Source organism: Branchiostoma belcheri, unplaced genomic scaffold (genome assembly GCF_001625305.1).
Source record: "Branchiostoma belcheri isolate BF01 breed outbred unplaced genomic scaffold, Haploidv18h27 scaffold106, whole genome shotgun sequence".
Classification (NCBI taxonomy): domain Eukaryota; kingdom Metazoa; phylum Chordata; class Leptocardii; order Amphioxiformes; family Branchiostomatidae; genus Branchiostoma; species Branchiostoma belcheri.
Window position 1 is genome coordinate 116,650 of NW_017802447.1, and position 14,299 is coordinate 130,948.

A 14,299-nucleotide genomic window follows, 5' to 3' on the forward strand; every position below is an offset into this window, starting at 1 on the left:
CTCAAAGCAAATCAATTCGGTTAGATCCGGACAATTTTATCCTAGTGAGAATGGATGTCCGGGGTTCTATCAGCTGTCGTTATCTGAAGTCGATAACCGTGTCAAAGACAAAAGCTGTGCTCGAGAATAATTATTCGTGATGAATTTTACATCCCAATCACAGTCCTGACCCTTTTAGTTACTCTCATCAAGGCTTTAGCTTCTCCTCAATTAGCCTTTACATCTGCGTCGGTGTTGTCTGCAGTCCAGCTGGCGACAGACATGATGTCAACGTCGCTCTTATCGAACTTGTTCGCCTGACTCTCCTTTTTATCTCTTCAATGTCAAGGTTGTATTGGGAATTGAATCTGGTGTCGTTTTGTAAAGTCACTTCCAAACAAAAAACAATTGATATACCTTCTGTTCGTCTGATAAACTGAAAAAATATTGCTTCAAGGACAAATTATAATTGTTTGGGTCTCATGTCTTCTGAGGAGATTTGTAAATACCATAGTATGCAATACACAACAAACTTGAATGGTGATGATGTACATGTATACATGTATGTTCCATATGGAATAAAGCAGACCCATGTACAAGATATACAGCCATACGTGTCTTACCAGCATCGGTATGTAAAATGCTCCTAGTGTAGAGTAGATGGTGTACCCTTTATCCTGGTTGATGAGACAGGTCTCTCCGTCATACTCGTTCCCTTTTCCCCAGCCCAGTAATGCTGGGACAGAGATCAGAGCTGCATGGGTACACACAACACTGTTAGGCTAATAGCATACAGACGTCAATGGGTAAATGATCAAGACACACAAAACTCTTGGTCCAAACAGCATACAAATCAGGGGTAAACGTACGTTTTTCCAAGCGAAAGTTATTAGATGTGTACAGGCTATTGGGTAAAACGTCTAATGATCAATTAACCTTGAAATCGTTTTTCCTCATCTCTTCAAGTGTGTGAGCGTGCAGGTAATTGATTTTTTTTAGGTCTTCAATGATTTTGCCATAATCCAATGACCTATGCTTTCTGGTATAGCCCATCGGTTGCTCAGTGGTCTCTATTCTGTGTGTGAGATGATGATGACAGAGGGCTGTACTGTGCTCGAGTTACGGTAAATGTACATTCACAACATTAAATAGAATACACATTACAAAGATTATACTGAGCCTCATCATTAGTATGGTACATTCACCACCTTTTGCTAAAACTATCCAAAGAAGTCCAGGTAAAGAACCCATTACAAGTTTAAAGTACTAGCCTGTTGTCAAGGCATGTTCAACGTCTTGATTCACCAATGCAGGTTGACGTTGTAAAAGTACATGGTGGACGCTAACGCAGAAGTCTCGTCAGAAGTACTCTATATGGTTATTTACACGTACTACAGTTACAAGTCAGAAATCGTACTCAACAAACCTTTAAAGACGCCCGCACACATGTTTGGCAATTGAACGTCGTATAATCATAGGTTGAATACGCTGACGTCATTTTAGCGTAATGCCTGTGCAATATAGTCCCTTCAACAGTGAAGACTCCGTATGGTTTTCAACAATCCAAGTACACTTACAAACTTACAAGTTAGAAATCATTCTCAGCAAATCTTCCAAAAAATGTATTTCCGAGTACTTTGAAGTCGTAAAGGAAAGTAAAGGGTGGACGCTAACGTCATTCTAGAGTAATGTCTACGGAATAGAGTCTCTTCAATAGCAAGTACTCCATATAGTTCTTAGCACGTACGGCTAGAGTTACAAGTTAGAAACCTTACTCAACAAATCCTACGAGGCAACTCCATGTATTTCCTGGCACTTAAACGCTGTACTCCATGTAAGTACTCCATCTAGTTCTTAACACGTACTAAAGTTGAAAATCGCACTCAACAAGTGCTTTAAGACAATCCTATACACTTCTGGCGTCATCTACGTAAAGGGTGGATATACCGTTGTTGAGCAAGTGCCTGTGAAACATAATCTTTTTCAACGGAAAGCCATCCATATAGTTCTCAACACGCACTTCTAGTAAAATCAGCAAATCCCTAAAAAACAATACCATACATTTTCTGGCACATTAAGGGTTGTGCAAAAGCTCCCAATAGCAAGACCAGTCCAACCCGGGTAGATACACGCTATAAAGAAAAAGCAGTAGAGATAGTCAGCACGTGGTCAGATTACCAAGTAACACGTAAAGTCTAATACGATTGTAAATTGCAGGGGCAGAGCTGTTGCAAGGGGGCGATAAAGGAAGACCTGTGAATCCATCAGAGGCTCCCATTTCCGCTTCATTCTAGTCCTACCGTTCCACTAGCACTGTGAGCGTAATTAGCGCTGATGTACTCGCGTACAAGGGAGGATGTAATCAATTATGGTCATTTCTCGAAGGCCATATTAACCAGGAAAAATGAAAAACTTGGTCGCCGATCTGCAGCCTCCAGCCTTAAGTGAACCCATCCGCACTTAAGGAACCAGGAAGTAATGAGCATGATTTAGAAGTTTATGCCTTTTCCTTTCGGAAAATCAAAACTACACCCAGCAAGTACCATAATCAATGTTTCAACCAATTGTGTTGAGATTCTAATTTGAAGATATCTAGTCGTGTAAAAAAATTATGGATCATTTCACATGTTTTTCAAAGGTACAAATGAACGGTTTAGAAGTAGAAATTAGCCATGTATAGTAAAAATACTAGTATGGTACATAGCCATTTAGCTTGATAAAAGTTTGTGCACTAAAAGTACTACGAAGACTGTTGCGGATTTGGAAATGTATCAAACAGTGAGGAAGTGAAACTCCTGAGGCAGGACAGAGCAGCATCACGGCTGACAGACCAGAAGGTGTACCGGTGGCCGGGTGGGGAGGGTGGGCAGTTTTGCCACTGACCTCACGTTCAAAGTCACGCAGAGTTAACGTAGAGTCACGCAGTCTGGCATGTTTAAGTGGATTTATTCGTTCAACAAATAAACGTTGGCCCTAGTGAGTCAACATAGAGTCACGCAGTCTAGCAGATTCCTTCGTACAACAAACAAATCAAACAAATGTTAGCCCTAGAGCTATAACTGAACAACGCATAACGTTGTAGGCAGACGAATGTGTTAATCTACACGGAAGCCCCTTGGGTGTCCATTGGGACCGAGTAGATAGCGCTCCGTGGGTCGATACATGGGTGGACGCGGAGGGATACATTACAGAAGCACACATTGCGTGCACCTTACCAGGTTCACATTGTAACTTGGTGTAATTAGACGTATTGATAGGTAAGGATTACGCTTTATGGCCCGGAGAATGTACCTAATCTAGTCGGGAGCACTTCAGAGTGTCTGTCCCACTCTGATTGCACTGAGAAGATCAATACAAAGCGACACTTTTCTGAATTTGCCTCTTTTGTGTGGACCTGTATGTCTGAACGTCACGTTGTAAATCAGTGTAATTGTGCGTACTTTTATTACACGGGATAAAAGGTGGATCAGCACGGAGACCGATTTCGGAGAAATACTGACCCGCTGGTGATGACTCAGTCAGGTGGAGGGGAACGGAGTCAGCAAACGTGATCGCGTAATGGACATTTTACGTTTTGGCCAACTCATATCGTCATGTTCCTAGATCTTTCCAGTCCTGGCGTCCATCCATGTCTGCTTTTCCACAGACCACTGAGCGTCTTAACATTCCACGGATCTCTCAAAGGTGAAGGTCTCTCACTGATCTCTCAACGGCCTACCGAGGTCTGTCAGTGATTTATCTGTTTTCTTTTAATCATTTCCAAGGTCTTGCAGTCATCTTTCAAGGTCTCCCAATGATTAGTCTGAAACACGTTTTGATGATCTCAACTACTCCAACGATTTTGGTTGTTCACCAATGAGGAATCAATGAGGAATCATCGAACGGCCTTTGAGAGATGTTAGAGAAGTTTGTGCGGACAACGGTTGCGCAACTGCCTGGATAAATGGGGCCCATTGCGATGAATATTGTCCATTTTCAACGGCAGGTATTGGCATTATGTAACGGCCTTCCCTCCAAAATCAGCGTTCCCGTTAGAGCACAGCTGGTCGTTTGTTTGATTTACCGAACCACTGGTTTATTCCTCGATACGAGACCGGTGCATTCAGGCTAGCAGTATTAGATATGACAGTTGCTGTAGTAGTTGTGACGGTGGCATGTAGATAAAAAGTTTTAACTTCTCAGTATCAACAATCATTATCTAATAGAGTGGTCATCGACCTCCTTCTATGAACGTCCGCGGTCCAGATCCTCCTAGCCTCTGTACGTGACTCGGAACAACACACAGATTCCGTGCACGCCAAGCCATCACACTATTACCCTGCCTGCTCAACCGAAAACACCACAAATTGTTTTCATAAGCTGGGTATAAGTGCAATTTATTTTCATTTCTGGGGAAAGTAGGTTCGACGATCACAAAACTAGTGATTCAGGGGTTATAATGTCTATGTTAACCTTGCAAAGTACCGCATAGCGTTTCAAAGGAAGATATATGTCTATAATAAACAATGTAGTGGGTTGACCCGTATGTACATATATGGGTATCTCAAGCTTGTATAGACCAAAGGAAGAACTATTTCTTAGAAGCCCGTTTTATCTTTTTTGTAGTCTTCACTACGTCGATTTCGTTATTGTTTTCGAATGTCTTTGATAAGATTTGACAGTTTAGCCCATGGACTAGTTGCCTTTAGTGAATATACAATAGCATTACTGTGCAGCAGGCATTCGCTTTGTGATGACTTCATCTAATTTCTTTGTGTAGGCGGATGGCTTAATCAAGTTTCACAAGAGTCTCTCAAAATAAACTAAAGAATCACTGAGCTGTATGAGGTGTGATGGCCGCATCTGATATTCTTGTCTCCACGATGTGTACATGAAGATTGCAGACATCCTCGGGGTGTAAAACAAAGATAGTATATCAATGTCATCGCTTCTGTCAAAACTTTGTCTGATTTCCTGTACTGCCCGGCTTCATGAAAGTATACAGTCGGAAAATACAGACCCCATCATAACTGTGTAGTTTGTGCCCTGTGTATTGTATTCTCTCCCTGGGTTAGCCTTTAGCAATAGCTATCACTAGCTTGGGTAACCCTGGCTGTCATGTAGCAACATATCCATTATGCTGAACCAATACATGTACATAAATAGGTTTAAAAAAACACAGAGGGCAATGGTGTTTCGTCAAATGCTTTAGAAAACACAAAAGAATAATGTTACTACACTTCCTATGATCTCCTTCGTTCTCACGTTGCGATACTAAAATGCCAGAATGTTCTTCTACTTCTTCAATCGTTGGTGCTATTTGACCGCAATCGGCTGCTGCCCCCCGCTGATGAAGTTTGCCCTATGCCTCCAGCACGCAGGGTGCTATATAATTGTCTAATACATCCCTTTGAAGTACAATCATCCAAAGGTTCCGTCATGTCAATTTTGCCAGATTACATAACTTGCCTCAAATCTCTCATGTTTGAAGGGTACGGCATTTTAAAATCTGCAAATCGATTGCGCTAGTGACACTACGGACTTTTTAAAACACGTCTAAGACAAGTACCAAACTAGCATTCTTGACTTCGTTTGTGTATTTTACCAGTGACTCCCACTTTTAAGGCCCCATAGGGTAAGAAAATCTCTACCTTAAACCAGGAACTTGAAGGCCGGAAATGAGATAATATTTCATAACCAAATCTTGGATCGATTGACATACCTTCGTCTGGAAAATACAAGCCTGCGAAAACGCAAACATACAGACAGACCGAAAATAGTATCTCCGCTTCAAGGTGGACCAAAAAGACATTTTAATCACTCTCTGCCATCGTTATCGCCACCAGACAACCCTAAGATGTTTACCCCCACACCTGTTGACATTTAGACGACGCTAACAGATTGAACCTACTCCTTTACTGTTAATCTGATCATGCAACGTGTCTAGCATACAGGGAACCCTGCGTTTGAAAGTTTGTAAAGTCACACAGACACACAGTCACACCGATACCTTTCATGAAGTAACAAAACTATAATGAATGCAGAAAGTCAACCACCGGTGATAGTTTGGTCTGTATATGGAGTGGTTGGCACATGACTGGTGACTCCTCATCTATCGTCCCTGGTTGAGAACTTAATGATGTGTACAGAGAGACGACAAGCCGACCCTTCAAGGGTTAAAGGTACACCTCAAGCGCGAAGCAGAGCTTTATCAAAAGCAATAGAGCTCGTATATCATAACAATATTATCCATAGGCACGATATGAATCAATTTATCACTAATTCAATCGACGAAACGACAGGTTGTAATATCAGGGCTAAAGGCAACATCAAACAGAAAGATCCTTATTTTCCTTATACAAAGGCAATAAAGCTTGTATATTCTCAATATTGCCACGGACATGATATGAACTGTATTCTGTCATCGGTTGAAGGTTGGGGCCTTGTGACATGTAGAACTCTGAAAACATATATCATTTTATTACGTACCGACATCGGTTGTAAAGCTCACTAATGTCCTCCAGGCGTGAATCTGAGTAACCACTGCACCGGTCTACATAAACGTCATAAAGACATCTCGGCCCACCGACATCATTGCTAAGGCCACAGCAAGTAAGTTTTATGGAGGACATCAGGGCGCACATTAATTTTCGTCTGATTTTGAAAAAAAAATGTGTTGCCCTCTGACGGTTGTCAACATGCCGAAAATGGGCAAAGATTTCTGTTACCATGAAGGAACGTGGATAGCAGATAAATATGAAGAGAGAAGACAAGACAAGGCTCTAATTTAATGTTTTGTCTTCTACTTTGATGTAGTGATGTACTTCATTCCTTTTATATGTAGTGGTGGGTTTGTATATGTGATGTTCTCACTGAATCAAAACCATTTCTACAACATTGAAAGTTTTTTTTTTGCAGATTTGCAGTCTGTAGGATGTCATCCATAAAATTCACTTGCTGTGGCCTAAAACACCGATACAATCATGTACTAAAAGTGACCCACCTGATATGATCCAAACCACGGAGACGAGCATCAGCATGACACGAGACGTCCGGTGAACTCGGTAGGACAGTGGATGAGATATTGCCAGGTATCTGTAAAAACAGTGTGTACAATGTAGACAATGTGCAAATAGAGTATAGACATAATATTTATTACACTATATATCAATATGCTATTACAACGTGCTGTGATATTTTCCAGCTTCGCTATCCACCAGGCTGAGAGTATTAGGTTTAGATAACCCTGCCGCTTCCATATCCCAGATTATCTTTCAAAGTAGTCTTAGCCGTCTTTGATTAAGTCTTTAATCGTGTCATAAATATGTATGACATAATCAGATCAGCGCGCACGGTATTGTTATTGGCAAGGGACGAGAGCGTTTCGTAACGACAACGACTTGGTGAATAAATCTTTCAAATCTGAATCAGTAACTCCATTTCGTAGAAATCTAATTATTGAACCCAACGATGGGATGGTCTGCACCTACCCGCTGTATTTGTGTACATGAATATATTAATCTATCTATTCTTTGATACGATAGACTGAAAATGCATGGCATCATAAATGTTTCAACTGATCCTCTATAGCCAGTCCTTCACTGGACACGCCTTATAAAGATTCCTACACAAGAAAATTACTTCTTCCCAGATTAGACTACTGTACATTCAAATTTCCGCTTTCTGCAGTATCCCATAGATACATAGGGCCCAGCGCGTACAATAAAACGCAACAAATAGGCGCAAAAAACGACATTGCATTTGCAACTCTGTCGTTGAAATGACACGATCGGATATCTTTGAAACGACCTGACGACATCGTCCAATATGCTGTTGATGCCACATCGTAAAACCAATCCGTTATGGCCGTCATTTTGTTTTGTGTGTGAAGTTTTAAGAATGGCAGCTTTACGCTAAGACGGTAAAATAACATAGCATTAACAGTCGTAAAGGTAAATAATGATATATAAAGTTTATGTGCTCGCCTCTAGGAGAACTAAATCATGCTGCATCTAGCAGCCATAGCGGCTTGATATACAATATTCCAAGTCAGGAGAACTTAGGACACCCTATTCCTGTGTCTATATGTATGAGTACACGCAGCCTCGGTGAGAAGGAGCTTCATAGAGCCCTTGACAGTGAGAGTGTTAAGCACACTAACTTCTTAGCCTGTATTACCCTGTAGGTACACTTGTCTTCTGACTCGTTATCAGTCTGATGAAAAATGGAAGATGCCGTCTGAAACGTCGGACTCTTCAGAGAGTTTATCAAGTTTCTTGATTTATTTTGTATTCTTTACCCTTGAGTTGGTTCTTACCTATCTACGCTGATCATACAGAGGTTGATGATGGAGGCGGTACAACAGATGACGTCCACGGAGATCCACAGGTCACACAGCGGCTTGCCCAGTCCCCACTTCCCCTCCAGCTCGTTAGTCAGAGACAGCGGCATCACGGCCATGGCCACCAGCAGGTCCGCTACCGCCTGCAGGGCAGACATTATGGGAGGAGTTCAGGACAATAAACCTCGTCTGCTGAGATATGTTTTTGTTACCCATTGCATTCGTGACTATCCTTTATCTAATCCAATCAAGCTAGGTTGTATTTTTCCCTTGACAGTGATTCATCAACTCACTACCCCTACAGCCTCAACAAAGGCTATGGGAATATCTTTATCTTAAAGTTGTATGTCTTGTACAAGCAGTTAGTACAAAACATTTAAGTATCTTGAATTGCAACACGGTAAGTGGATGGAACTGCTGAATATTCGAGTAAGTGAAACTAAAGCGAATATCACTATTCGTAATTGTCATTTTATAATACAGTATCAAACCATTTTGTGGCCATTCATAAACCGATCCATTGATCCAAATTTTGGACCGATCAGCAAACAGAACTAAAATACATTCTAAATGGCTTCATTGTCAATCACATCTCACATTCATAACTGCAATTATAAGCATTTGATACAAGAGATCTTGAATTATTTTCATTTGGGTTGCACAGTGCCGCGGTGCAAGATATCGTATTACATAAGATACAGCCATCCTTTCCTGAATCATCCGGAGGACTCATCAAAATTACGTTCTCAAACTCAATAACAATGACAGAGTGATTTCATGATTCAGAGTCAATTAGGTTAAGTTTCTAGCATCACATGTGCTTCTGCACTATTTGGGACTGCAAATTGAAATTTATATTGGACTGTACATAAAACATGCTATTAATTATGCCTTGTAATCACATTAAGTATCATATCCCCTATGGCATAGTTTCGGATATTGATGAAAGACATGTACTCGTCTAGAAAATTGGAGGTCTTTTAAAAGCCAATCTATGCATCTGGCTATTAGTGCCGGACCAAACATAAATAAAACAAATTATAATGGTCGTGCTTTTAAAAATAAACTTAACTTTGAAAATGAAGTATAATTTATAATGCACTATTATACTAATACTATTGACTAAGTACTAATAACGGTAAATATCAAATGTGCCATTTACTAATATGAATCAATAATAGAAACTATATAAATCTCAAATCTATGCAATTATTTATATTTATAAAATATATATATATATATTTACATGTCCTCTCATCCCATCCGCATGTGTGTGTAGGGAATTTTAATGAATACACAAGTTGATGTGATTTGCATTTCCTCTGTTTTTTCAGCGCCATTGAAAAACGACTTGTCAAAGTGGAATAGAGCTAGTAAGTGCTGTATTTTGCATATTTCTCCAACAGGGCCGTAAGAAACATACAGAAGCTAGACATCAGCTGGCACTCCATATCAGAACTGATATAACAACGTTTGCAACATTTGCAAGTTTGCCGTGAGACTAATTGTAAGTACCTGGATTTCTGGGAAACATGCATGTGGTAGAGACGCAGGAAAAATACATTTGGCAAGGACATGCAATTAATCAGCAAGTGATAAGCCAAAAAAGCCCACCCAATGCGATAAGCCTACCGTGAAGGCTATTGCCATCCACGCTATCACCAAAACACATTGTAAGATTATTATCTTCAGAGCCACATGTACCCCTTTTACTGCTGTTCTGTTGCCTGACCTACCAGGGAAACAGGGCTAGTAACGACGGCAATGGGAAGCCTCTGGATAGCAGTAAGGAAGGACGTAAAAACAACGCCGAAGTTAAGTACTGAACTTCCAGCCTTCCACAGAAGCAACGGCTTGAAGTTATTTGGCAATCATTTGCAGCATGACGTATAGTTCTGCAGCCATGACTGCCTTTTTAGAAACAAGGCAAAGTGCTCTGCGCCCAAGATGCGCACGATGAAAAGGATGGACGATCGACATAAAAGAGATCAATGAAAAAACATGACGCTTCCTTGACTTGACAAAAGATGTAACCCATTTTTCAAGGCAAACCAAGTTTTGAAAAAGAATTGTGCAATGACAAACGGAAAGGGTAGGAGGAGCAGGACTTCATTACGTGCTGGAGAATTGCCCAGGAACTGGTAATATCACTACATAATTTAACACTACACATGGATGGATGGATGGATGGATGGATGGATGGATGGATGGATGGATGGATGGATGGATGGATGGATGGGTGGATGGATGGATGGATGGATGGATGGATGGATGGATGGATGGATGGATGGATGGATGGATGGATGGATGGATGGATGGATGACATTTTTGTTGATGTCATTTGGGGTGTTATTACTCTTCAAGATCGATCAGCAAACAATCCCTTTTTTCGGGTCCGTCATTGCTATTGGCAATGTTGTTACTCCGGTCAATCTTTGAGCTGTCTAAAATAGTCTCTTCCCCACATATAGTAACAAGACATAGAAAGCTCTGTCCATGCTTCATTTGCACTATTTCCAGTACCTGATGGACTTTTAATACTTTCCTCCTCCATCCGTTACCCCTGAGTTATGTTTGCTCTCGCGATCAAAAGGTCCCTCGGCGTGTGAAGCGCTGCAGCTGGGTTATCCAGTCTTACGGCTAAATGATTATTTTGTCCTTGGTATCCCTTTATGAGGTACCTGAACTTTGGTTTTCTATTTCTGGTTACGCACAGAAAATGACCACATCACTCGCTTGATTCGTTGAGTTCGATCTTTGGTTTAAATCTGCCCTTGCCTTCCCTTCACGAGGTATTGAACTCATCATGTCTCTCTATTTTCGCCTCCACGAAAATGACCACTTCAGCCGTTTCAAAACCTGTCTTTAAATCTTGGTACTACGTAGTTTTCCTTGTAGCTTCCAATTTATACAACCGTTATTTGATTTTAGCCCCGGATCATCGGAATGGTCACATCATTTGCTTGAAAAGTATAACATTTGATTTTGATCCCTCGTAGCTGATTTCCTGAAGCCTTGCGTACAACTGTGTTATCTGTAGAACTGTGATGAGGAACCTCAGGATTGGAGGATAGACGTGATTTGATATTTAAAAAACGGTGGTCAACTAGAGACTATAACCAGAGAACTTGACGTCAACCACACTTGGGATTCCTTATCCCGTTCAAGATCATTACAACGTGTCCGGGGATAGCAGTAATTACATGTAAGGTATGGCTGTGGCGTCTGAACAAGATAAGACATTCTAGACAGTGTAGAAGCTGCAGTAATGTCGCGGAAAATCGTTCAGAGGGCTCAGCTAGCAGACTATAGCGTGTATGTGTAAGCATCTGTTACTTCAGATGTGTCTATTTATTGTAAAAAGGGTCAATGTCGAATCTTGACGTCATATCTAAAAATGAGCGGAACTTATCAAGCACGGTGTTCATGACCCCAAACCCATTTCGTGCGATCATGGACATTATCAGAATAATGTCCTTGGTGCGATAGATAGAAGGCAAGCTGTCAAAATCACCTGGAAACCTTGGAACCCCGGCCGTAGCAAAGGTGTGAACCCTTGGTACGGAGAACATTTTAAGATCCTACTATCAGAATTTCATACACACATTCGCTCACGCACATATCACTCACATACATGTACAGACACACAAAACGTGTTCATTCTACATTCAAAGTTGATAAATCAGCACAGATTATTACAAATTTTTAAACATCGATTAAGGAAACAATTTTGTGCACAGTGATCAAGGAAATAACTTCAGGCGTTTCTCTATTTTTTTCTACTACATCATTACACGCACGGTTTCGTACTGTTGATTCACTGTCAATGCTGTGACTCTTCTCTATCAAAAACAACCTTTCCTTATCTATATCTACGCACAAACGCCACCGTATCCAATTTCCAAACGCATGAGCTCAATCATGACAGGAAACAAACCACTACCTTCGCCGGTTTGACGAATTTTCATGTCACGATTTTGGCAGCTCGCCACCCGACGTTACACTTTGAAGTCTCGTGGTATTTCTTAATAGACTTTTTATGACGTCACAAATCATTCAACTTTTGTTTTGTTGGCAAGTCGCCCGAGACACAGTTGGTATAACGGGAGCTACGAGAAAGTGTAGGGTCAATAAGGCGTAATCTTTACAAGGCAACACCATAATTAGACAATGTTAATAATTTAACCATTGTGTTGTGACGGTAGATTGAAAAGGGCACTAGAGGTGCTCAAATGTATTACAAAACACGAAATTCCATCTCCATGTGTCGCACCTGGTCCCGCGTATACGTACGCCTAATAAGCAATCTTATGTTTGATGTGTTTACTTCTGATTGAATTTGTTGATTGAATTTGTTGAAGACCTTAGAGAGCTATTCAAAACGCACCAAGAGAACATAATTTGATAATGTTATCTGTATTTCAATCTTCCTAATCTAATGAACTACCAAACATCGTTGTCAATATGTTTTGGCGTAGCTTTGTAACAGAATCAGGAATGTTTTGTTTTCACAACGCTTCCTGCATATCTAATAAAACTAGAAAGGCTAACTACGTACCAGGGTACGATTTGCTCTAAATCGATTTAGGTACAGATCGTTTGTTCAAGTATCCTTGACTTTTCGGTTAGTTTGGATACCAAATTTATTGCAGGCGCAGTAAACTAGCCTGCAGCTGTTTTTCACCTCTGAACGACTCCTTTTGCCATGGATGTAGGTGACAAAATACTACGGGCGCTGCTAACAAGGGTAGTAATTTTAAAGTGGTAACAAAAAAGACCTCGATTGATGTACAAATGATAAAGAAGTAAACACCCGGCTCCCCTTTCAAACCCTGCTCCATTCTCTTTGTAGGAAAATATATTACCGCAATTTAAATAGTCGCGGAGATAAAGTTACAAAAGATTCCGCGCGGATTATGTAGAGTATAACTTCATGATGTTACAAAGAATGATTCCTGACTTTGTCAAGGATTCCTTTGTTGACACTGGGTGTTGTTATTGATGCCGGTCAACAATCCGGCACGTCCACAAGTAGACTGATTTACAACTGGGATCACTGGTACCGCAGTAACAGCACAAAACTGGACGCCAATAAATAAAAACGAGGAGGGGGAGGAAGTAAGTAGACAAACAGACCTGAGACACAATGAGGTAGTTTGCCGGTCTCCGCAGCTTTCTGGCGAGTATGACGGACAGACACACCAGGGTGTTTCCTACGATGGTCACGACCATCATGGTGCAGAGGACCAGCGAGACGGCAGTGACTTCAGCTACGGTCCTCCCCGGCCCTTCGTCCGTGCGATTCTGCGGCAGGGTCACGTTGAACAAAGTCGGTCGCACGAGGTCGTCAGACAGCTCCTGTACATCTTCTGACATCTTCGTGGTCCAGTTCGCTTGTGAAAGTCTTTGGCCATTGCCAATGCCTTTGCCGCCGTGCCGTTGCCTAGGCCAGAATACCGTAGCACCACCACTTCACAAGCCTTAACACATGGCAACTGCGCACCATGCACTGGAGAGCTGAGATCGCGCGTGGCAGGTTTATTAAGAGGTTCGTTTCTATGGGGACGTCGGCTGGTTTATTGCACTTGCCTTGCGCAGGTGGTTCTCTCTCACGTGATGCCGATTAGCCAATGAAAAGCTGTTAGTGTTTGCGCTATACTGATCGAATTTGTTGCTAGCTGACCGATCAGGTTATTTGTTGGGCCGTTATACTGATTTACTTTCAATCAAACATTAGATAAAATGTAGAATGTACATTTAAAACGTACAACAGTTAATGCAACAATATTGGAATTGATTTTTGGATCAACTCTCATAATTCTGTCGTGTACATTTAAAAATGGTAAATTAAAAGAGACCCACTACTGCAGCATTAGTAATCTCCGAGGTATGCATCCTTCAGATATCCAGATGTTCAGAACAGTCTAGAAAAGGCCTCGATAATACTGTTTTTGATGTGACGGTCTTATCAGAGTTGAATAGTCTGCTTAAACATAATGA

The 14,299-nt window shown here is 41.1% G+C and overlaps 1 protein-coding gene across 1 annotated transcript in view; it reads right to left on the reverse strand.

The window, feature by feature from the left end:
• LOC109478818 (probable G-protein coupled receptor No18) overlaps positions 1–13,781 on the reverse strand; it is a 21,144-nt gene extending 7,363 nt beyond the window's left edge. Inside the window, exons 1-4 of the mRNA XM_019780635.1 lie at positions 13,436–13,781; positions 8,276–8,442; positions 6,962–7,053; positions 603–733 (exon numbers count right to left, since the gene is read on the reverse strand). Coding sequence (XP_019636194.1) covers positions 603–733; positions 6,962–7,053; positions 8,276–8,442; positions 13,436–13,675 — 630 coding nt within the window. The 5' untranslated portion in view covers positions 13,676–13,781. The remainder of the gene's footprint in view (positions 1–602; positions 734–6,961; positions 7,054–8,275; positions 8,443–13,435) is intronic.
• Positions 13,782–14,299: the final 518 nt, after the last annotated feature.